At 37.2% G+C, this 26688-nt stretch overlaps 1 protein-coding gene across 2 annotated transcripts in view; it reads left to right on the top strand.

Moving 5' to 3' along the window:
- Window positions 1–5953: 5953 nt before the first annotated feature.
- Window positions 5954–26688, top strand: part of LOC114648138 (plakophilin-1) — an 87121-nt gene continuing 66386 nt past the window's right edge. For both annotated transcript variants that reach the window (XM_051925468.1, XM_051925466.1), the window contains exons 1-2: window positions 5954–6259; window positions 21560–21678. In XM_051925468.1, coding sequence (XP_051781428.1) covers window positions 6067–6259; window positions 21560–21678 — 312 coding nt within the window. In that variant the 5' untranslated portion in view covers window positions 5954–6066. The remainder of the gene's footprint in view (window positions 6260–21559; window positions 21679–26688) is intronic.

Raw genomic sequence — 26688 nt, 5'->3', positions numbered from 1 at the left:
TTATTCCAAAATGGATTTAAAGTCATTTTTTTCCTCAGAATTCTGCACACAACACCCCATAATGACAACGTGAAAAAAGTTTACTTGAGGTTTTTGCAAATTTATTAAAAATAAAAAAACTGAGAAATCCAATGTACATAAGTATTCACAGCCTTTGCTCAATACTTTGTCGATGAACCTTTGGCAGCAATTACAGCCTCAAGTCTTTTTGAATATGATGCCACAAGCTTGGCACACCTATCCTTGGCCAGTTTTGCCCATTCCTCTTTGCAGCACCTCTCAAGCTCCATCAGTTTGGATGGGAAGCGTCGGTGCACAGCCATTTTAAAGATCTCTCCAGAGATGTTCAATCGGATTCAAGTCTGGGCTCTGGCTGGGCCACTCAAGGACATTCACAGAGTTGTCCTGAAGCCACTCCTTTGATATCTTGGCTGTGTGCTTACGGTCCTTGTCCTGCTGAAAGATGAACCGTCGCCCCAGTCTGAGGTCAAGAGCACTCTGGAGCAGGTTTTCATCCAGGATGTCTCTGTACATTGCTGCAGTCATCTTTCCCTTTATCCTGACTAGTCTCCCAGTCCCTGCCGCTGAAAAACATCCCCACAGCATAATGCTGCCACCACCATGCTTCACTGTAGGGATGGGGCCAGGTTTCCTCCAAACGTGATGCCTGGCATTCACACCAAAGAGTTCAATCTTTGTCTCATCAGACCAGAGAATTTTCTTTCTCATGGTCTGACAGTCCTTCTGGTGCCTTTTGGCAAACTCCAGGTGGGCTGCCATGTGCCTTTTACTAAGGAGTGGCTTCCGTCTGGCCACTCTACCATACAGGCCTGATTGGTGGATTGCTGCAGAGATGGTTGTCATTTTGGAAGGTTCTCCTCTCTCCAAAGAGGACCTCTGGAGCTCTGACAGAGTGACAATCGGGTTCTTGGTCACCTCCCTGACTAAGGCCCTTCTCCCCCGATCGCTCAGTTTAGATGGCCGGTCAGCTCTAGTAAGAGTTCTGGTGGTTTCGAACTTCTTCCACTTACGGATGATGGAGGCCACTGTGCTCATTGGGACCTTCAAAGCAGCAGAAATTTTTCTTTAACCTTCCCCAGATTTGTGCCTTGAGACAATCCTGTCTCGGAGGTCTACAGACAATTCCTTTGACTTCATTCTTGGTTTGTGCTCTGACATGAACTGTCTACTGTGGGACCTTATAGAGACAGGTGTGTGCCTTTCCAAATCATGTCCAATCAACTGAATTTACCACAGGTGGACTCCAATGAAGCCGCAGAAACATCTCAAGGATGATCAGGGGAAACAGGATGCACCTGAGCTCAATTTCGAGCTCCACAGCAAAGGCTGTGAATACTTATGTACATGTGCTTTCTCATTTTTTTATTTTTAATAAATTTGCAAAAACCTCAAGTAAACATTTTTCACGTTGTCATTATGGGGTGTTTTGTGTAGAATTCTGAGGAAAAAAATGAATTTAATCCATTTTGGAATAAGGCTGTAACATAACAAAATGTGGAAAAAGTGATGCGCTGTGAATACTTTCCGGATGCACTGTATATACACATATAATAATAATAGTAAAAATAATAATAATAAATTTGATTAAATCCTTTCAAGGTACTCAAGAACACTACTGTACATCAAATATACATAATATCAAGCAGTACTTAACAAGATGAACAAAAAGCAATATTAAAAAGATAAGTTTTAAGTTTAGATTTAAAAACAGAAAGTGAGGTACATGTGTGGAGCTCCAAAGACGGGGCTTTCCATAACTGTGGCTCTGATATACTAAAAGCCCAATCACCCATAGTGCGCAACCTCCATAGTGGAATGGTTAACGCCAAGGAGTCAGAAGAACAAAGTAAACGTTTTAAATGTGTAACCTCCCTTGCCGCGGAAGTTTGTATACTGTATATTATAGCTTGTTTAGACTCTAAGCAGAGATACCAAACAACACTGCATTGGAATTGTCAGGTCTCGAAGTAAGAAAAGCATGGATAAGTATCTTATTTTCCATATCAGATAGCAATGGACGCAGTCTTGATATTTGCTTAAGGTGGAAAAAGGCAACCTTATTAATATTATTAATATGTGGATCGAAAGAGAGAGTGTGGAATCAAGAATAACCTATGCTGACAAAGATGTAATGATGCCCAGGATTTGTAGTGGGACATTATTTATTTTCCTTGAAGTGTCAGAAGATGAAAAATTAAAGTCTGAGCCTTATCACTATTCAGTTTGAGAAAGTTCCCAGACAACAAGTGTTTTATGCCAGCCAAACAGGCAACCAATACAGGAAGAGGTAATGTTTGTGTAAGCCAAGTGTGTAGCCCTATGTATCATCAGTATAACAATAAATTCATAGACCATGCCATCTAATAAAGGTACCAAGAGGAATCATATAAATGATAAAAATCAGAGGGTCAAGAACTAATCCCCGGTGGACACCCTGGAGCAGATGAGATGGGTCAGAGCTAAACCGTCGGTCCTTAAGGTACAATTAAAACAATGCAGGAACACTTCCAGCAATATTTAACTCATTCTCAACTCTAAACAAAATATTAGATATAGCTGCTGTATTAATATCACATACTTGGAATATGTCAACTACATTATAAATTCTAATTAAATTTGGTAACATTTCAATAAATACAGAGTACAAATTATACTGAAACCAGGTAATTAATATTACTATGCTTCCTAGTTGCGTAAACACAATAAATGTAGCTTACTAGCTCAGGTATTCAACTGTTTAAATTCATATTGAGCAGGTTGGCAGTGCCCATACTGTAAAAAATATGAAACAAATTGTGCTGTAATTCTCTACTTTAAAAGTGTCTTGAGATGTTATTTACACTGTAAAGAACATTACAAAATAACACATTTTTCGTTAAAAGTAGTAAACATGCACAAACTACTCTGGGTCAGGGATTAAAAATGCTAGCTTGACCTCCAAGGTTGTTCCTGTTTTTATTTTTATTTTATTTTATTGTAGAATCAACTCTCAGCAGCGGCCAGCAGGGCAACCATGCAGCGCATGCGTATGGGCGCCGTTCTCATTCCCTACCACCTTCGCCATCACTTCCCCTACCTCTTCATATCTTAAATCATTCTTGAGGCAGATTGAAGACTTAAATGCCAGCTTAAGTTAAAAATTAAAGAAAACGTACTAAGTAATTGCAACACAAACACTGACAGTCATTTTTAATGTGAAAAGATTCAGACGAAAGTAGAGATGAAGTGGGCTGCTAGAGTGGAGAAAAGAAGAGTTGGTCAGGAAGCAGCAAGCGCATCAACCTCTGAGCAAATGAATGCTAAACGTACAGAGAAAAAGGATGAAAACTATGCATGTTCAAGTCAAGTGTATTCACTGCACGTTATCGTGCAGTGTGCCATTACTGGTATTTAATAATTACGATTGGTCATCTTCAACCTAACATTTCTTTTTAAATGAGGGAAATGTCTTACAAGAGGGCAAACACAAAAATGCAACATCACCCAATAGCCTACTAATTATAAAATAAACTGACCATAAGACATGGTCTTTCAAGATATGGATAAAGTTTGTAGCTGATGGAAAATCCTTGGACTTTAGGGACAAGATCTGCTACAACTAGATATTAGCAAACACATTTTCTGGTAGAATAAATTTTCCCCTGATATTTTCCCTGCCCAAATCTAGATTCTAACACATTCAGTTCCACTGCATTTTTTACTTATCATGGCAAAAAGAGGCATGATGGACTATTCACCAATTGTACCTTTTTGCCCGTTACTTAAACATACACTCTGTTACAAAAAATATCTGAACAGCCCATCTTGCATGAAAATCAGCAAAAGAGAGATCAGTATGACAGGTACACATTTAATTAGGTCTATATTCACATTAGCCTCACAACTGGCCATGAAGGACAGCAGATTGAGCTCAGCATAGAACTTTGATAACCAAAAAATTGGAATCCTGAGTAACTGTAGGATTCCTGATGTGTCAATGAAGCATACTAAAAATACTGCATTTGTCAGTGAATCAAGCCAATAACTGAGTTTGACAGAGGTCAAACCATTTGTCTTCATGAAAATGAACATACAGCTCGTTATACAACAATTATGGTGGCAGCACAATTCAGACTGCAGTATGATCATGTTGATAATGCTTGCTGAAAGTTTCTCAAATCAATTTGGATGAGTCTGGGAAGCCAACACAAACAACACCACATGGACTGATTGAACATGAGACTGACCATTACAGCAACAATGCCAATGCTTTCCATCTTCTTCAAAGATGTATCTGCCACAGATCACCAGGTAACACCTTGGACCCTACGCTGATAACTCATTGAAGTCTCTGGGCTGAGGAAACTGGATTTCTACATGGATATGATTTTTTTTAAGTACATTTCATCCTAATGCAAAATAATCCACAAATGTCACTTTTTTCTGAACCAATAAAAGTGTTCTTTTACTTTGAGTTCTACGTAATTTTATTTTGTTACCTGCTCTTTACAGAAGTTTTGATTGACTTAATTGCTGCATCTGAGCACAACTATTTTTTGACACAGAATGAATAAAACAAGCAACTTGTGCAATTAGACTCGGCTTCTTTCCGGAACTCAATCTACCCATGAAACATGAAAATGTATGAAGGTTATGTATCAAAATTGTAATGTTTAGTAAAAAGGGGTGCAATCACTAACATTTTCCAGTTTGTGTTTTAATTTCTATACGGAGTGAAATTAGGGTGTAGTGGTTAGTTAGGTCTTTTGCCTCACAGCTCCAGAGTCTAATATTCAGAAATCATCTTTGCCATTGTCTGCATAGAGTGTACATATCTCACTGGATATTTCAGTATTCTACTGTATCCCAAAATTAAGCATGTTAGGTTAATTGGCTATATATGCATACAGTATACTGTATATGAGTCGTAAGTGGCAAGTGAGGTGGCGTTCAATGAAGTGGTGGCCCCATCCAGGGTTCATTCCTGCATTACAGCCAATGCTACTGAGAAAAACTCTTTTAAAATACAGACATTTGTTAATGAAGAAGCAACTGTTTCTAGTACAGAGAATGACTATCTATTCTCTGTTAAACACTGTACTAAATATATAAGCCTGTGTCCTTATCCATTTGTCCATACATCCAGTCTGTCTCATGGCTTCTGCATTTCACTATTTGAAGAGTATTACCAGAAAGTAAATGACTGAGCTAATGGTCTGAGAACTAAAAAATTTGAAAAGACAAAGTTAACTGAGCTTTCTTAACCCAGTTTTAAGGGATTGGAGCCTAAACCAGTGGCATCAGGTGCAAATCAGGAAACAACACTGGATAAAGGTACTAGTCCATTACACGCTCAGTCTCTCATACAATACCTCCTAGAATCATCTGTGTATAACTGTAGCAGGCATAATACAATAATACAAAAAATGATGTATTCACTGTAGAAATTACATCTTTTGCATGCAGTCCACATAAACAATATGGTATTGTCCGATTTAGACTATAATTATGTAAAGCAGACTAAATGTTTATCATGCATCCTACAAACAGAATGTTACCACTACATACACTCCATGTATATGGATGCTGAAATCTCTAGAATTCCTTGTCATTTAAAAACTTGATGACACTTTACTCAAACCAACCCTTTATACAACATGTGCTGATTGCAGCTGTGAATAAGCAAACAGATACTCTGTGGTAGACGTACTTGAATTAATATGAATTATTATGTTTATTTTTGTGATACAATTTTCACAAATACCTTCGACCCAAAAATGTGCAAAATGTTTGCAGTCTTTGAAACTACAGTAGCGGCAAATGCTAATCCATGTCACATTTGTACACCGGTTAACCTGTCCGTCTGGTAGCGCTTCTTGTCAACGTTTCAAATCAAAACACACACCCTGCTCTAGCGACTCTGGGCGTGGGATGGGCAAATCCATATTCACAAAGGTGTGGTCTGTCTGAGGTGTCTGCGGTAGCTGGGGCTCCAAGGAAGACTGCTGGAGCGTGCAGCGGCGGCGGCGGGCATCTGTTGAAGCTGACAATTTATCGCCAGACACAATGTCCACCCAGCACCTTAAGACGGCAACGGCCGGGGATTTGTTTAACACCTCTGAAAACACTTCCCTAGCGATTCCCTCAGAAAGGCAAGGAAAGTCCGATACTACCCGGCAGCAGCGCGTCTTGGAGCAAGTCAACACGATCAAAAGGAAAAAGTCAAAGTATGGGACCATCGCACAGAACACCATCAGAAGTAAGGGACTTTGCTGTCTTTCTGTCGAATGAGTGGTGGTTGCGGGGGGAATGAGAGTTGATTTGTTCGTAAAGCTGCACCAAACACTTGTGAGAAGTGAGATGCTGAGGAGTTAGGGGACGCTGCAGCGCCCCATCAGCACGTAAATACCCAAGACCTTATAAAATAACTTGTTATTACTGGTCCTCCTTTGTACAGTCTAAGGAATTATCCTCTCAAGGAAGAGCTTCGATCGTTTCATGATCGAAAAATGGTTAAAAAGAGACTGCGACATAGAAAATAGTTTAGACTCCACATGCTAACAGTATTATAAATCGTGGACTACCGTCAGTTAATGCAAGTGGATAAACCAAGTAGTGGGAGCAAGTTTCCTTTAATTATTGCAAAACTGCTTTCATCTTGAAATATGCTTTCTTTAATTTTAACTGTTGGACGGACAGAAGTCGACCTTTATTATCTAGATAATGTGTTCTTAGTTGTACCAATAATGGCAACTAAACAGTAGATTAAAAAAAAAACAACTTTTATTGGGTAACATCAGAAGTTAAATTATAACAATTTAATGCCCAACTTGCTAACTAATGTATTGTTAGATGATCTCTTGAACATTCTTTTACCCTACACAGGTGACAAAAGCTTCAATCTTTACTTTATGAAGTTATTTCAGGACAATTTCATATTACTGTTCAAGCCCAAAAGGCCCACCACACAAACATTACACAAAAATGAATGGCATTAAAATGAAATCTGACTTAACTAATCCATCTATCTTGTAGTCAATTTAATAAACCAGTTATACCACCATAGGATTACATCTTTGGGTACTAGGTACTAGGAACTAACCCTGGATGGGACGCAATTCCAAAGCACAATACATCCAAGTGTATTCACAGAATTCACAATACTCTTACTGCACAAAATTAGTGTAGCCAGCTAAATGGAGACCTACATCTTAAAACATGAGAGAGGCCTGAGTATCCCGAGACCATGTGGACAATCCATACATGCCCTGAATTGAAATTAGAACCCAGGTGCTGAAACACAGTTAACAACTGTGCTACGTGCCTTCCTGTTTAGCAGATGCAATAACATTGCACACCACGTGGTAATCATGTGAAGATGCCATGTATTTATAAAAAGCACACTACACACTCATAAGTTATTTTAATGTTTTGCATATATGTTAGAATTACATACTTTTCTGCAATATGTTTGTGCTTTCACATTAAACTCTTAACAGTGCTGGAAAAAATATATTATGCTGTATAAATAATTGGCAGATGCCAAAAACACACAGAAATCAGTATCTAATGCTAAATCTTGAAGTCAGTATTATTAAAAATTTTTAAACAGAATTATAAAGGAAACAGCAGTGAAGTAGGGCAGCATGGTAGCTCAGTGGTAGAGCTACTGCCTCGCAGTAAGGAGACCTGGGTTTGCTTCCCGGGTCCTGCCTGCGTGGAGTTTGCATGTTCTCCCCGTGTCTTCGTGGGTTTCCTTCCAAAGACATGCAGGTTAGGTGCATAGGCGATCCTAAATTTTCCCTAGTGTGTGTATGTGTTGCTTTGTGGTGGGCTGCTGCCCTGCCCGGGGTTTGTTCCTGCCTTGCGCCCTGTATTGGCTGGGATTGGCTCCAGCGGACTCCCGTGACCCTGTGTTGGGATATAGCAGGTTTGGACAGTGACTGACTGATAGCAGTGAAGTAGTTAAGACTGCTGAAGCATAGATCCACCATCCTGGCTTCAAATCCTGTACATGCTCAGTTTTTGTTTAGAGTTTGCTCCTAGTCTCTTAAGGCTTTTCTCTCACATTTTCAAAGGCATGCGTGCTGTGTTATTTGGTGATTCCAAATCAGTCCCATTTGAGTGTGAATGTAGTTGTGTGCTTAATTGGGCCCTGTGATCGACTGGTGTCTGGGTAACCAGGTTTAGTTTCCTCTCTTAAACTTTCAGAAACATGAATATTTGAATGCTATGCATACTGATATAGAAGTCTTAAAACCTTAATTATGAATCATAAACAGTTTCAGAAACAAATGACTTCTTCTTTATATACTGTACATACCTTAGTAGATATTGTCAAATACTAAACAGATTCCAGTATCATGGAAATTGGTGGTTGTTTATAAACAGACTAAGTAACTTCAAAAAATAAAAAAGTGAAAACCAGTGTCTAATTCAAAACAGATTATGTCAAATTCTACATAGATTTAAAAACTATCAGCTAATTCTGAGCTTAAAGAACGAAACACTATCCAACGAAAACAAACTTAAAATCAGGCTCAAGAGCAAATGTTTAATTATAAGCATACGTAGTAACTAGCGGTTAATGCTAAAAAGGCTTTAAAATAATAACATTAAAAAGAATTGGAATGAAATAGTTAATTCTTTAAGGCAATAATCCTTGCCTAATGTAAAATACTACCTGAAACCAGTACAAAATCTAAAAATCTAAATATGAAAACTGGAAAACAGTAACTGTAGCTCAGCATACATTGCTATCATTCAATTCATCTAACACATTAAACTTTTAGTAACAAGTGAGTAATACTATTCTACTTCAGAAATAAGAGACTCAGCCTAAACAAATCAGTGACTCAATAGTAACAGACTTAAACAACAGGTGGTAATGAGAAGCAAAAAAGCATATCAAAGCAACATTCTAACCAGGTTCATATAATTGATTTTTATTTATTTTTCTGACATTAACATGTTTTCTGATAACATTTTTATTTAGTCATGAAGCTTTGAAAATCTATGAGGTTTTGTAATTGGTACAGGCTTTGATCGGCTCTTTTTGATGATAGTACAAATGTGAAAAAAACAACTGTTGTGGTTCACTTGAATTTTTGTTTATAAATTACAATGCAAGTAAACTCATTGTTTTATTCAAAGGTAGAGTATTTTCAACTGTCTTTTTTATACGTGTGTAACTTTTCAGAACATGACAAGCTATCCCTCCCACAAACAATATAACAAAAGAACAGATGACCTTGTTGACTCTTTAACATATGCACTGGTAACTTAAACTACATATTGTTTTTATGACTGTGAGCCATGTTATGCGTCATGAAGTGTAACTTTGTAAAGTGATATATAAAATGTCACAGAATATATGAGTGTACAAGTGTCTGAAGCGAGTGTATGCATATTCCCAACAGCTTTGCTTATTTAAATGCAAAACAGCTGCACAAGGATATACTGATCAATAAGGAAAAGGTGGAGATAACCACTACATTTATAGTTGTGAGGGTAGACAAAGAGTGGGATTATTATACTTCTACTAGAAAGAGGAAAATCCTGTTCCTCTATCATCGCTACATGGTTTATGTGTCCAATATTGGGCAGGATATTTCATGTCAAAAATAATTTAATGTATGTGGTTATAAAGAAGGAAATATTTTTAAGAATTATTTTCCGTTAGTATAGCAATTAAATAGCATATTAAGCATTTAGACATCTATTCAAACGTCTGTAGTGTTTAACAGCTTATGATTTTTTCATGTGTTTGTGTTCATTTTTATGGGATTCCACCAATGCACAGAACAATTGTTGAGGACAGATAACCACTCCAAAGCAATCAGACTAAATATGGCTTTGTACTGAATAATACATATGCTGTTAAAACTACTCATTTTACTAACATAGGCAAGTCTGTGCAAGCGGGCATCTCAAAAAAACAGATGTTCTGTGAATCAGATCATGTTCTTTCATCTTCACTTTTCACCAGTGTATCATTCTCTGATGTTCTTTGCAGCTTCAGAAACAAACCGGAATTTTGTCATGTCTGCTAGTAGATCATGCCAATATAATAATACTGCAAAAAGGGAAGGGCAGCCTCAGCCTTAACCTCAAGGAGAATTTACTCAACACTTTGGCTTGCAAAACAAAGTTCTCTGTCTCACTTGTACCATTATTTAGATTCATCCAACCATGGTTGTGTATACTCTCATTGTATTATGGGGAACAAGCTCTAAAAGTATAAGGGCAGCTAGGGTTCTATCTGATTACATCTGAACTTCTAACATTATTTCATTGCTTACTCATGTCACATGCAGGATTGTTTACCAAATCCAAGAATAAAAAGGTGTTAAATATAGTGGATGTTCCCTAGAAGCAAATGTGTTTGACTATATAACTAAAATATTAATAGTTTGGTCATGTCTACATACATATATTATGGCACCAAATAACTAATCTAAGCCAATACTTTAGGTTCAGAATTAATTGTTATACAGCATGTTAACAATAGAATAGCTTGAGATTTTGTTTATTTTTTTACAGTGTGATTCTACAATAAAGGGGTGTGTTTGATAGCTGCAGTGTGATCTAGTATCTGAGCTGTTGAAATCTAAATCATGCAGTTGAACATTTACTCTGTAATACATACTCATTATAGGACACTTGACCTGCTGCTCAATTTTGAAAATACATAAAATAATACCCAGTTTATTTGTAACATGTTACATTTTTGGGTGGCAGCCTCAGCTAAATAAACTTATCTAAATTAAACTATCAGTACTAGCAATACATTGGTTAGTACTGCTGCTTTATGAATTTATTGCCTGTAGCTGAAATCCTCATATCTGGGTGGGTTTTTGTCTTGGTAGTCCGGCTTTATTCCGACTTTCCCAGAAATGTAGGTGTTAGGTTGACTGACAATTCTAAATTGTCCCTTTGTGTCTTAGGGATCCCCATAAAGGACTGGTGCCACATCCAGTTATCCCCTGCTTTGTGTCAGATTCTGCTGGCACAGGCTCCGGTCTCATTCAAGCCTGAAACAGAGTAAGTGGCCTGGAAAATGTTATACTGCTGGATAACATAGCACCATGATTAGGCGCTCTCTCAAGAGCCTAGACACAAATACTGGCCTGTCAATTGTTATTGTTGGTGTAGTGTGTAGTTTTTATGTTGTCCTCATGATTGCATAATGTAGGTCAACAGGGAACTTGAAATTGTAAGAAAGAGGGATAGCATTTCCTCCTATCACATGCAGGATTGGTTTCCTCATTCTGCTTCTTTTGTCAGGATATCTTATGAATCCCCACAACCCAGAAATGGATTGAGTGATTTCAAAATTGATGCACTGATTAAATAACACTGTTACTTAAGGTGTGTTTGATTTTTGTCTTAGCACTACCATAATTTGTTGTTTTGCATTTGTTTAAATTCACATCATCCAGCTATCAGGATAGTTTGTCATAGCTTTTAGTCAATAAGCTTTTCTTGAGCCAAAAGTGAGCATGGCACTATTTCCAATGTTTTGGGACTGTATTTCCAACTTAGGAGTACAAGAAGACCATTTTGTTCATAAAAGTTACAAAATTATAAACTTCAATCGTATGTACTAGAAATTAAAAAAAATGTTTTGTTTTATGTATCTTTTAACAAATGTAGCAATGACCACATTTTACTTTGCAAAATATAAGCATTTTTGCTTCACATGCAAATACTGTAGGGAACAACATTACAGTAAAAACAGTTTCATGTTTAAAACTGGCAATGATTTTTCATTCAAATCTCAGGTTATATTTACTTCAGAATTCAAAACAAGAAAGCAAATAGTGCAATGTGTGAAACTGTTCTGTAATTTATGCTTGTTTTAACTGCAAGGATGCCACAACTCTAATACACATGTACTGAAAAACAAATATTGTGCTGTTTGGTTTGAATTAGACAAGTTAAAACACACCAGCTTGAGAACTGAGACAATAAACATGGCTTATGCTTCTGAACAATATATTCAAATAACTGCAGGTCGATCTTTAGTATGAACTGTTATATTGTAAATGACTTTGTTTCAGTTTATGTGCACATCTTCAAACATTGTTCAGTAGATCAGCAACATTTTTAAACAGATATGAATAATACTCCTCTCTCCATTAGAAGAAATGTCAAATTAATACTTTCTATTCTATATAGCAACCACCAATTAATACTACAGGCTAATTCTGGTATCATCTTGTACACAGAGAGCAAGGGAATAAAGCAGATTTTAAAAGAAACAAATGGGAGATGAAAACAAAGAAAAGGAGAAGGCCTACTAGTGTTCAGAGAATAACAGGAGGTGTAAACACAGCAAGTAAAAATGGAACAATTGAGAGTCAGCAACTAATATGTAAAACCAAATGGAGGCCAAGAAACAAGGCAAAGGTTCCTAACAATAAAATCATATTGAAGCACCATTTAGTTTGCTATACTCTAACCAGTGAAACATGCCCGACGCTACTAAAATAAAATACAAAAAAAAAAAAAAAACAGTTAAGATTTGGAGCTGCTGATACTTCTTATGGTTTCTAAATAGTTGCTTGTTTCAGTTCCTTTACAATTATAATGTGTTTTATTACTTGTGGTGGCTCATATGAAGTAAGTAGAACTTTTCAATTTTGGCAACGTATTCTTTTCTTTTCACCATTACAAAATACATGTTGACATTGATGACATTGCTAATATAACTTATAATATACTGCTAAGTAGTGGACTATTTGACAATCTTCAGGATTGTTGCCGTGCATTTCTCATTCTCACATTCTGTATCCTGGACTTTTCTTGCATGCCTATGGGCCATCATGTTTGCCTCTTCTCAATTGCTGTATATGTGGGATTACTTCTTGGTTGTCTGTGTTCTTGAGCATCTTGTTTTCTTATTCTTTTTGTTCTTCATCACTTAATTGCTTTCTGAGGTGTTCTTGACAGGCAGCATATGTTGCTGCTCTTCTTTTTCTTTTGGCTATTGTGGTGGCTATCACTTGGTTTTTCAATCACTCTGCAGTGAACGCATGACCACAGGTCACTTGGTCATTGTTTATTTATGAGAAATAAAGTTTAATGTTCAATGATCAGTAAACATAATACATACACTCAATTATGAATTCTGAACGGGTTGCTGCTACCTCATTTTTTTAAATTTCCAGATCATAATAGGCTATATTCAGGATTACTTCTTGTTTGTCTATGTGCTTCAGCATTCTGTCTTCTTACTCATTCTTGTTGTTTGTCATGTAATTGGCTTCTGTGATTTGCTTGATGCTCTGCAGTTGATACTACTCTTCTTTCTGCCATTATGGTGGTTATCACTTTGTTTTACCATTACTTTGCAGTTAAAACATGACTACATGTCACTCTGCCAAGGTTGCCAATGCCTAAAAGTTTTTAAATTTCTGGAACAAATCAGGTCATAAGCTTTCGATTAAGAACATAATCAAGGTAGTTCATGAGTAATCCGATGACAGACAAATCTTAGCATTTTAAATACAATATATAGCTAGTTCTAAAAGTAGAATACCAGCCATCTTTTAAAATGTCCAAGCAATGACTGGCACGTGATGTTATAGAAATAAACAACATGGATATCCCATGTTGAAAGAGATTATAACAAAAAACAATCACAGGAAGATGACATGCTACATCACCATTGGAATGGAATAGTCCTTACAGTACTTCTATGAAAATTTCACATGAGAGATACTGCAGGAAAACACTCACCAGAAGATTTTACAGTATAACCAATTGTGCTGTACAATAATATAGAATCACGTACGTGAACTTTTGTAAAATGTATTATGTACACAAATAAACATTCTGTAAAATGAATAGGAAGTTGGGTCAAATGAAGTAAACAAGCTACATAGATTGGTACAGGAGTGTCTTAACACCTCAGTCATTGTCTATCTTTACAGATCTACATTCTTAAAAAAATGATTCTGTGATGGCTCCTTACTGTGTTGTGTGGGTTATTGTAAAGCCATTGCTAAACAAAGGAAAGGGTTCTTCACGTATGAAATTAGTTCTTTGGGCTTTGAAAAGATTCTTAATATGTGGACAAAATAAGAATCATTAATGTATAGTAGGGTACCTAGGAGGATACAAAAATATCAAAAACATCCAAAATTAGCCTGTGTCATTGTATACAGCAAGAGTCTTTTTAAGCTCAGGAATCTACTGGTGTTTCAAAAATTGTTATCATGTATGCATGATTAGATCTGTAGGAAGCTCCATAAACAAATAAACAAAGTATGTTTCTGTAAACTTCAAGTGGATTGTTCTTTTGGGATATAAAAATGGTTCCCCTATGGCATCGCATGGAACGAAGCACTTTGACACCTTTATTTTTTAGAGTTTAGGTATGTGTGTGTTTATTTCTTTCTCTTCATCATCCAACATACGCTCAGGTGCGTTAAATGCACTTCTATTTTTATTTATAAATTTGTTTGAGTGTTTGTGTATGTGCCTATGTGCTTGTGCCTCCATGTGTGCATACATGTATATTTAAATAAAGTTTGTGTCTCAAAAACTACTTGTGCAAATATTTTGCAATTCAGTAGGCCCCATGACTAAATGGAGCAGACTACAAAAATTCCCATTGAGTAAAACATTTCCTATAGTAGATATTGCTGAACATACGTCAAACTGTTACTGAAGGATACAGGGATAAGTACTGTATCAACCTGAACAAAAGCCTTGAGCCTATAACAGGACAAACATGATGCAAAACATACTGTATGTGAGTTTTTTTGGACACTGTCATTGTACATAGACCTCAGTGCTCAGGGCAGATACAGTATTTTGGAAATTGGATGTTGTAAATTGTTGTATCTTTGCTGGGATGTGGTCTTTTTAGGAGTGCCACATAATGCACAAGTTTCCAATGAAAACTGTAATTTTAGAATATGAAAATCCATTTTGATTTTCCACAGACCTCACACACAGACACCCATAGACACACCATGCTAAAATCAGTTTTTCCTGGCTATTGTAGAAACAGAATCTGAACATAACTCAAAAATGAATTTTGACCTCATCACGATACTTCCATTTACATGGAAGTAAAAAATAATATTAGTTCCCATAAAACCAAAACAAAATAAAGGCTAGAGGTCAAAAAATCTAAATTCATAGCACATTCAAATGTGCTGTGCTTGATGCTTGACTTTGTCGAATCTCCATTAAGTTTGTATTTGGATTATAGTCCAAATTGTTTTTCTTTTAATAATACTACTACTTATTTATTTGGTAAACTTTTAGCATCTTAAACCAGAATTTACCATGCGCAGGCTTATGCAACTTGTCAGAACCATTGCAGTATTCTTGAGTATTTTCAGCAAATACAGTATATGGAAGTAACTCCAGATTCACACATATTTTGCTAAAGGATACAATTTCATAGTAAATACAAATAGGACAAGCAAAGAACCATAAGGAATGTTTGTAATATATTTTTAAATAATTTTTTTTAGCTTTATTGGATCTAGGCTGAGTGACTTGTTTTTCTCGTCATACACATTTCATTGTATGTTGACCCTGTGTTAACCTATATATGACAAATAAACCTAAACCTAAACCTAAACCTAATACCATAAGAAAGAGCAAACACATGGCCTAACATCAAGTAAAATAAACTATCTGTTCTGCTTCCAATTTGGATAATCTTCACATAAAATATTATGAGCTCACAGTGTCAAAAATTACATTGAGATCAAGTAGAGTAAATATAAAGAGCCAAATATCACTCTCAACTACTTAGCCACACAGTTTTTTCATTAATTTGTTGATATGGACATGAATGTATTTGCATCTATAATACATTGAAGTAATTGGCATTAAACTATGCATTTTTGCATTTTATTAATAAGAAGAACTCACATGCTCTGACTTTTCTGTCATCTCTGAACCAGTTATAAATTTGCCCACTAGCTGTAAGGTGGGAGAATACTACAGCACACTGTCTAAAGCAGTAGATATAAAATGGCAAAGAGGACCATATATATTCTATCACAATTTGCAATCTCAATTTGTATCTTCTAAAATCAGCACAGATTCATATTAAAATACAAATAGCATCATGAACATGAGAAAAAAGGTGGATCAGCAGAGATCACCAGTTTCTCACAGTCCTTGGTTTGATTCCTAAATATGATGGCTTCTGTTTGCACATTTGATGCAATCCATGCTTCCTTTATGAAAAAAAAACATGCTGTTAGGCCATTTGCCAGCTCAAACCACACATTGAGCTTGTATTTGTGAGTACATCTGTGTGTGCTGCAATAGACTTTTCCTTTAATTGTTTTCTGTCTTGCTCCTTTTGGCACCCATTTGGAGGACCATAAAAAAATCAAAGTTATGAAGAGAATTCATATTCAGTTTAAACACATATCTGAGTAAACATTTAGAATTGATTTATAATTAGTAGCTTTTAATTATCAGTTTGTGGTGCTGTTGCTACACTGTGCTTAACTAATTTTCTGTTATATTTATAGCTATTTGGTTTTGTTTAATACTAAAAAATGAAAGGATTAAGTTGTAAGATACTGATAATCATTATTTATAATGGTTCTATGAAATAAGAAGTGTGCTCTCATAAGATCTTCAGACCATCAATGGAGTGTTGGTAGAGCTGGCTTTCAAGAGAGCTTGTACTCTAGCTTTCTGCTGTGCTATTTCCTTTTTAGTCTGATGTGTATACAGAAGTGCCACAAGCCATTTCAGACAAAGCCAGCAACTGACTAACACTTAGCTTTCAAGCATATCAACAAGCTCTTCCCACAAACAATGGAAAATATTTGGCACATAAATTATGCAAATTAAACCTTAGGGATATATACTTGAATATCTTAACATTGTTCATTTCATCTCTCAAGCAAGTCTCACCTTGCCACATTTTTTCATAATTATTAGAGAATACAGACCAAGGATTGATGTGTTAAATGTTTTAGAGGGGTTGTAACAAGTATAAAAAATGTAAAAAGGTAGTATTAGAAAGCAACTAGATTGCATCTTCATCTAAAGAGATCATTAAGTGACAATTGTATGGTTACAAGCATCATTTTATTAGAGGAATCATTATAATAAATGACAGATAACAAGCACATTTTCTAACTAGCTGCAAAACATTTTAATCAAAACATAATGGTTAGAATTACAAAATTAAAATAGGTGTTTTTTATAAATTAATTTGACTTATTCAGGTCAATGTCCATCAATTCCTGTGATAAAACATCTTTTATCATATATTAGGGTCACTTTCATCTCTGCATTTGGGGAAAAGGGCACTGTTGAGCAAAATGTAGTAAGTAATAAAATTGCCTTAATAATTTAACATATTGATAACATATTTATAACAAACTCAACATTATTCGTCATATTGAGATTTTCCCAATTTTCCATGATATGCTTATCCTTCGGTACTGTTTCTCTTCGGAGAATCCTTGGGTACTGCTGGTTTGACTTTGTTTCGAATGAGAGGTTGGACACAGAGTCCTGAATGAGGTACATTACCTGCATTGTGAGGGAGCATCAGTTATGGCACTACGGCCATGTGGAGCAAGAGTGTTTTCCAGCTTGCAGGATCCTCATTGTTAATGACCTAAGTGGCTGGACCAGGCCAGGGGGATGCCTACATAACACCTGATGGTATGATAACACATAGATGGTCACTCCTGGAGGGTGGGACTGGATTGCGTGTCTGCCTGGGGGGTTACCAACCAGGATCCTGAGCTGCTTCGTTGTGTGGTGTGTGCAGCAATGTGCTGTACCAGTGCATTCTCCCCAACCTGACCTGACCTGATCTGGTTAATGCAATTATTAATGTAGGAAAATATTTATTTTAGAGGTATGTGAAGTTTTCTTTGTGCCACTAGCATGTTTCAAGGTAGCTTAGGGAGACCCTTTGACACTGTGTGCTCATGTGCTGATCTTTTCAATTCCACCTTGGAGTTTGAAGGATAAGCCCCTTTCAAGCAACATATTGGTTGATTTTTTCATGATGCAGTTTAAAGTTTGTGTGCCTGTATATCTTGCTATTTTGGTATAACCATCCATTCATCCATTTTCCAACCCGCTGAATCCAAACACAGGGTCACAGGGGTCTGCTGGAGCCAATCCCAGCCAACACAGGGCACAAGGCATGAACCAATCCCAGGCAGGGTGCCAACCCACCGCAGGACACACACAAGCACACCCACACTAGGGCCAATTTAGAATCGCCAATCCACCTAACCTGCATGTCTTTGGACTGTGGGAGGAAACCGGAGCGCCCGGAGGAAACCCACGCAGACATGGGGAGAACATGCAAACTCCACGCAGGGAGGACCCAGGAAGCAAACCCAGGTCCCCAGGTCTCCCAACTGTGAGGCAGCAGCACTACCCACTGCGCCACCGTGCCACACAGTTTGGTATAACTGTCATCAATATTATAATCACCAGAGGCAACGTACCCAGGCCAATGGATATAAGTAGAGGTGTGGGTAATCTTGCTGAGCCAGACTTATAATATGACTGGAGACAACCACGAGTGAATTTTTTTAAAATTTTGATGGGAGCAATTTGACAGCTAACAGAGTGTCACATTTGTAAACTAATCCAAAACCTCATGAAGGTGTCACTCAAAGAAGGGGTGGTAAGTTTGAACTGCAAAGAGAAATGGTGCTCTCATTAAACTGGTTTGACAAAGAGCAAGTTTCTGATTACAATGAACCATCTACTGCCAAAATGTCTCCTAAAAAGAGCCCAATTAAGCATATAAATTTGTGTCACATGTGCAGAGACCACATTGCATAAACATAACCTGTAACATCAGATTATACACTGTGTGATGGACGGCCGGCAGTTGAACCCTGCCACGACGTCCAAAGAGTGGAAGGATGGGGGAAGGCTGCTACTTTGGGACACTGCCTCCCCCAGGATGGTAGATGGCAGCTTCCCTGCCTCTTAACGGTGCCCTGGATTCCAGCAGGGCATCATGAAATTTGAAGTTTGGTATTGCAGCCCTGCTGGGTACTGTGGGCACCGCCAGGAACACTATGAGAAGACCTTGGGACTCTTATTTTCTACATAGCCCAGAAGTGCTAGAAGGTCACGGGAACAGTAGCCCCGAAGTACATAGGGGCAGAAGAAAAAGTGAAGTTCTCTATCTAACCCGAAAGTGCTGACAAGTCACTTGATTGAAATGACAGAAGTATTTCCAGGACAGTATTTACTGGGAGCCAGAGTTCGGTGGAGGTGGGCAAAGCTTGCTGGGAGGTGTGAAGGAGAGATTTAAGATTATTGTACTTGGTATTCATTGATTTGTTGTGGCTGTGGTGCTTAGGGCACTGTTCAGAGAAGAAACAACATTAAAAATACTTCTCATTGCTTTTATCCTGTGTCCTGCATGTCTGTTTGTTGGGTTTAAGGGGCAACAGCGAGCCCTAACGTCCACAAATGGCATTTGACGACATTGGTGCACTAGTGAAAAAAGTGAATGACATGTTGCAGGTACTGTGTGTGCATTCTGTTGTTTAGTTAAGATGATAGTGTTGGAGTCAATGTAAGGTTGAAAGAATTAGCAGCTATGTTCATGAAAATTTGAACTGCAAAATATACATTCAAAGTAAACAATGTGCCACACCCTACTTTAAAAGAGCTGATAATGAAGAGCCATGGGAGATACAGATTTCAATACTCAAAACACCCTGATCAACATATATGCCTAACCACAACAGTAAAAGCATGGGCGATGCTACACAACATCCACCTTCTGACTACACCTCTAAACGAATAACTGAAGGAAGCTGACATCACTGTCGAACTGGAAATATAAACATGCCATTCCAGAATATAGCTGCAGCGTTTTAACACATTGTATATGTATAGACCATAATGGTTATCTAAACTCTTGCTGTTGTTATGCAATGTAGTAATGCAATATTCAAAATGGCAGACAGAAGCACTTCTCTAACAATTACAACCAAGAAGCTGCAGTGGTCTACCTGTGTGTGTGTGTGTGTATGTCTTTTCTTGTCGCAATGCACACATTACAATGTACAAATTAATCATTAACTTCAGTTACTTTGTGGTACTACTTCTACTGAATTGATAACAGCAATTATAGCTTTTTTATTTTCTCTCAGTCTTCATGTCTTTTGTTCATTTCCTTTTAATCTCTCTTGATTCTCCAGCAGTTTAAAGTGCCCAGACTGGCAGAATTGGGGGCATGTGTTTTAGGAAGAATTCCTGTGGGCCTAGCATTTGTAGTGGAAGATTTCGCCAGTATTCACTACAAACTTTTTAATGGGTTTTCCCTCCGCAAGACTAATGTTGCAGGTCTCAAACAATCTGCTGTTTAAGTGCTTGTTCTCTCTCTTGCATATATTCACCTTCTGCATGGCTTCTCAGAATAGCTCCACTCTTTCTGACAGCATCTCTCTCTCTCTCTCTCTCTCTCTCTCTCTTTCTCCAAGATCTATGTGGCCCCATCTGAATTTTCATGCCAAAAACTACTGATTAGGGAACAAAACTTGTATAAGTCTTTCTGTCCAAGGTTGATGTCTTTTACCAGACTTGACCGTATTATTAGTCAGATGAACAGCTCAAATTTCTCATTTTAAAGACATTCGATAATAGTTCTGCAAAAATCCCAATGCTATTATTAGTATAGGACCCTTATGCAACATTCCCTTTAGGGTTAAATCAAATGAGTAGTAGGCATGACAAAAATGGCAACAAATGCATGCAGGACAGAGGATGAGACAGGTGCTTTGCTTGTGCATGTTCATTGAGCTACCTGATACAGTTCTGTTTTAGTTCAAATCTGAAAGTGATGCTTTGAATGCTGTTCTTTAGAGGATGTGTTTAACACCTCAGTTGTTATAGCCAGTGTCTCTGTTTTCTTGTTAAAATTGCAGGTTTGCAACAGCATGACAGCAATACAATACACTCCTGTTGAGAGTTTCTGGAACACTGATTTTTCATATTCAAGTTATATCATTGAAAGGAAAATTAAAAGTACTGAATTTATGCATATTTCTTATCAATAAAGTTAGTAAAATAAATATGGTAATTGTAAGGCAGAATTAGACTAACTAGTGATTGATGGCTATAGGTGGTCAAATTTATCCGTAGCCTGAAAACCCTTAAGTACCTCTGAATTGCATAAAACATGTGTGGATGGATGGATGTTTTCTTTTGACTAGATATACATGTATATTGTGTATTACTTATGTTTGACCATTATTAATCAGAAAGAAGAAAGCTGATTGTTTTATTTATAAAGTGTTTCTGCTACCAATGAGACTAAGTAATGGATTTCATTATTCAGATAATATAAACTATTATATTGTATATTTTGTAAAATGCTCCTATTTGCATATAAAATGCCCATGAATTTTAGTCAAAAATTGTTTACAAAACAGATTATTTCCTGCCCTGAACATGCATGTAGTGCACTTTGTATAAAAAAAATACATTGAAAAGGTGTCCTTTACAATTACAATTCAAATGGTGCTGAATTTCGGTTGCACCTTTAATGCTCCTCTTTTCTTTATAGATCTGGAGGGTTCAGCTGACATGAATGGTTATGGCCATAGATCTTTCTACTTGGCAGGAGGAGGTACACTATCCGGATATAATTCCAGTATGTACAGGGTGCCAACAACTCGACGGCAGGTAATTTATTCACTGTGTCATTTTAAGAAACACTTTGCAAAGTTTCTTTCAGCATTTGCAGTATGTACTCATGAAAAAGATTCAATATTGCTTTATTTGGATGAGTGGCAAGCAGTATGCCTAGTGTTTATCTTTCAGGATGACTACACTTGGTTTCACTTCAGTTCATCTTAATGGTTGTTAGTTTAGCTGAAGCATGTAAAACATGCAGCAAATATAAAATGTAATGCTGTTGTATTATATAGCGCCTTTCCTAATAAACTTGAACAAATGAGAAATGGGGCTAATTCACAAAATGTGTTAAGGGGCAAGTCTTGGCAAACCCACAGCCTCCTGTTTTAAGTGTGAGTGAATACTATGTGAGTTCTCTCCTTGCAGGTACTTTGGCAGCCATTTAAGTCCAAACCAGGGTTTCTAATACAATGTAGGAACTTACATTGAAAAAGATAACAAGTGGCAATAATGAAAATAAGTTGGAAAGGGGAAAAAAAGGACAAAATCTTAGTGTAAGGATTAAGGAGACGACATGGGTCACACAGATTAATTAAATTAATGATACAAATTTGCATAATGATCTAGAAGAATGAAGGACATGCTTTTGGAGTGGGGGAAGACAAGTGCCACATAGAGATTTATATATGGAAAAAAAACACAATGAAGCATTAAACAATAACTTAAATCTTTCATACTACTGCCTCCCACACCACCATGCCACACATTTGCCTGTATGCAAAAATCTCACTCAAGAAATAAACATGTTAAACTGTGCAAGTGCAGCAAACCTTTACAAGCCCCCAATCTCACCCACAGAGGCAGAATGCCTAGAAGCATGTTAGAAGGAATACACAGCTGAAGATATATATGAAAACAGATATTAAACACAGAAGAAAAGCAGCAAACCACAAAGGAAAGTGTTGTGTCAGGACAGCAGTAGCATCTTACATGAAGGAAGAAAGTACTGGATAACACCAAACAACGTTATATGTATTGGTCCAATTTTTCAAAGACAAAATGCAAGTCCATCTCACTTGCAATCCACATTACACTTCAAAACATTGAAAAATGAAGGACAGGACAAGATGCCACTGCCAGTAGAGGAAGAACATGCCTACCCTACTACTAAATAAAAGCTCTGTTGACTTGGAAGATGTCAATTGTTAAGCTTCAGTTGCTGATTTCAGATTGTCCTAGGTCACTGGACTGATCCACGAGCAAACTTGAGACAGGCAAAATGCAAAAGAAATGGCTGCAAACTAATTTCACAGGCTTATGCTATTGCCAAAATGAACAACTTGCGAGCTTCAGCCAGGTTGTAAAAAGCAAAGTAAATGCATGGAAAGCAGATTGTGTCACTCCAAATATAAAAATGCAATTTCTGGCTGACCAGATTATTTTTTTAATTTTAGGTTATACAGTAAGGTGAAAGATCACTGTAATGTCAGAACTCTGAGAATTCAGGCTGCATTATTTACTTTTAATTGTCAGCCTCAGATCTCGCACTACAAGGGGTGTTTCCATGAAATTTGTGACTGTGAAATTCATATCTCCCATGTGTCAGATACCACCTTTTGTTCACTGATGTAAACATTCTCTAACAACCAAATGCCAACACATACTCTCAGACACACACACACACATATAACATAGAAATATGTACACACTTATGAGAGTGAACATGAGTACACAAATGCACCCACCCTTTTCACACAGTCAGAAACACTCAAGAAACATGCTTGATACATACAGTACATAAAAGCACCAAGCATGAAGAGATGCAAGCTAATAAGCACAAATACTGACACAATTGTACATTCTCCTCTGTGCACTCATACCACAGATGCATGAATTAAGAGTATAAGCATGTAGCCTTAGTAAAGGAAAGGAGAATAAATCCTAATCACAGTAAAGAATGAACAGAATTCTGATCTTCCAGAATCATTTTACTTTCTCAGTGTTTGTTGACTCTTTTTAACACCTGTTGTTTTTTGTCTGAATCTATTATACAAGTTGTCTACTTTGCGTCCCTAGCCAAAAAAAAAACCAGCTTGCCAGTGATTCGGCATGCATTGTATCCCTAACACCATTAGAGCCTGTCTGGTGGTTCTTTAGCTGACTTTTGTATGTTTAAGATACACATTATATAATTGTTATGCTGTAGTTGTTCTATTCCTCTTCTAATACTGCATTTTTTTCATAGATGAGTAAATTGCAAAGTTTGTTTTATACTGTTAAGCTCCCTCTTTACCAGACACCTCAAGTGTCCAACCAACCCTGGAGCTAGAGATAAGAACATCAGGAAGTTTCAATTAAGATGACACCAGTCAGTGCATTCAGTTTTTTATTTGTAGCCAAGTTGGCCAAGTTTCACCCTGAGGAAAGGAGGGTGGGGGCAACCATGCATTTATACTTTGATCCAGGTCATAAAAGTCTCTGCTGAAAAGTACATAGTCCAGCCACTTGCTCTTACTGTTTCTGGTGCCAGTTTACTGTTGAGCCAAAATAAATCTCCATGTTCCCAGTCCACAGAATATTTATGTTTTTACCGCAGCACAAAGAAAGCTTGTTTGATACAAACATTGGTCTGGACATATAAGAAGACAGGAGTGCTAACACTAGTGCTGTTATTTTGATACTGGATAGCATTGCCACTTCATTTGTTCTTGGACTACAGTTTGATTCTTGGATGTTTTGATTTTTTGTCAAGCTTGCCTACTCTTCCTATATTTACATGCATTTCCCATAGGGCTTCTTTGCTACATTTACAGTTGAAAGTCATGCTGTCAAGTTAACTGGTGACTCTGTGCTGACCCACCACGAGTGAATTTGTAATCGACTGGCATCCGATCTGGAGGGTTGTTGCTACCATGTGTCCATTCCTGCCAAGATATGAACCAAAGTAGTAACTGAATGTCTTTATTAATCATATTTGGTTATTTGCTGGCTGGGAAAAATATTTAAAGTTTAAATGTTTTAGCATTTGCCTGGGTGAGATTTCCTTCCATTTCAAACAGTCAAATGAAAACAATTTTATATTTCACAAAAAATGAGTTTCTTGCAACACATAACAATGAGGAAAGCTTACTATAAACATCAAGCACAACCAAATGAAAATACATGGTTAAAACTTAAATCTTTTCTCTGTGCATTTGTGAGAAAACAAAAAAAGAGTGACAAGTTCTGGCAAGTGTTCCAGTACCAAGATGAGTAATTATATTAAAAAAGGGGATTACATTGTATTATATATTTCAAGTCAAGTCAAGTCAAACTTTATTTACAAATTATAAATATAGTAGAATATGTAGTGAAATGCTTAGTTGCTAAGCTCAAAAACTGTAAATTTAGGAGGAATATAAAGGACAATAACAATAATACATGACTTTACAGATGTCAATAAAAATCATTATGTTAAATGGGTGCAATAAAACATTATAATAGAATTATAAAATATGCAATAAATAAAAACTAAATAAATAATAAGTTGAATAACTTAATGTAAGAGTGTTAACAATAGGGCATCATTTATTTTCTAGACATTTTCCTCTTTCAACATGCAGATGGACTGTGGAAAAAATCTTGTGCTCAGTCTCTTTGATCTGGGATTTAGACAGCAGTAGCGTTTACCTGACCTGGAGCACTGAAATGAGGCCGCTGTTGGGATGACAGTTATCTTTGCTCAGGTCTGACATTGCTTGGTGTAAATGTCCTGGAAGTTAGAGAGTGCTTAATCAGTGATGTGTTCAGCTGACCGCATCACACAAGCAGAGCCTTCTGCTGCTTCCAAACCAGACAATAATATTTCCTGAATTTCAATGGTGGATGTTTAGAAGTTCTTTAGTAATTGGGAGGACAGCCTGATATCCTTATGGCGTCTCAGGTGGTGAAGATGTTGTTGTACCTTTCTTACCAAGGTGTTGTTGTGCTTGGATCAAGTCAGGTATCTAAAACTGTCCATCCTTTCTACTCTAGTGAGGTTAATACTGAGAAGATGATAGTGCCTGTGCTGTTTTCTCCCAACACCCGCAATCAACTCTTTTGTTTTGTTGACATTCTGGATTAAACTGTTGTTATGACATCAGTGTGACAGGCTCTTTACTTCATCCAAGTAAGTCTTCTCGTTGTTGTCAACAGCAAACTTGACGATGATGTTGGAGTCTTGCAGTCACATGTGTAGAGAGAGTACAGCACTGGACTCAGAACACAGCCCTCTGGAATGCATGTGTTGAGAGGGAAAAATGATGAAATGTGGCCACCCACTCCAGCTACCTAAGGTCTGCCTGTCAGGAAGTTAAAAACCCAGCTGCACAATGAAACACTCAGATGCAGGTCTCTGAGCTTGATGATGATCTTTGAGGGGTTTATTGTGTTAAATGCAGAACTATAGTTTATAAATAGCATTTACACATAACTGCCTCTCCTGTTGTCCAGGTGAGCTAGTACTGTGTGAAGAATTAAGGTGATGGCATCCTCTATGGATCTACTGGAGTGATATGCAAACTGTAATGGATGCAGTTCTTTTGTCAGAGAAGAGCATACAGTATATAATGTTTCACTAGCTTCTTGAAACACTTCATTGCTATAGGCATTAAGACAAACCCAGGTACAGGGACAATGAAATATCTTTTAAAGCATGTTGGCACAACAGACTTTATTTAAGGAGAGATTATTTTTATTACAGTGATATGCTGGAACTTTATCCTTGCTCTGAAGTTGTCCAGCTTGTTCTCCAGTGACTGAACATTTGCTAGTAGAACACTGGGTACTGGTGGTCAGTGTGCTCGAGCCCTCAAAGCAGATTCATACTTGACATGTACATGTTGGGTGCGAGGGCTGTGCAACGAAAATGATGTAAGAGATTGAGGTATACCCCATGTGCAGCTGGCACATGATAGGCTTTTGCTACATGCTGCGCACTTCATTTTTTCTACCTACGCAGTGAAGGGGATGCAGCACTATGTATTCAAAGTGGTGAATTTCAAGGAAAGTCTGGTTATGTGGGTTCCAGAATGATGA

Source organism: Erpetoichthys calabaricus, chromosome 3 (assembly GCF_900747795.2).
Source record: "Erpetoichthys calabaricus chromosome 3, fErpCal1.3, whole genome shotgun sequence".
Lineage (NCBI taxonomy): Eukaryota > Metazoa > Chordata > Cladistia > Polypteriformes > Polypteridae > Erpetoichthys > Erpetoichthys calabaricus.
The sequence above is the reverse complement of the archived record's forward strand: the minus strand, read 5'-3'. Positions and strand labels throughout refer to the sequence as shown.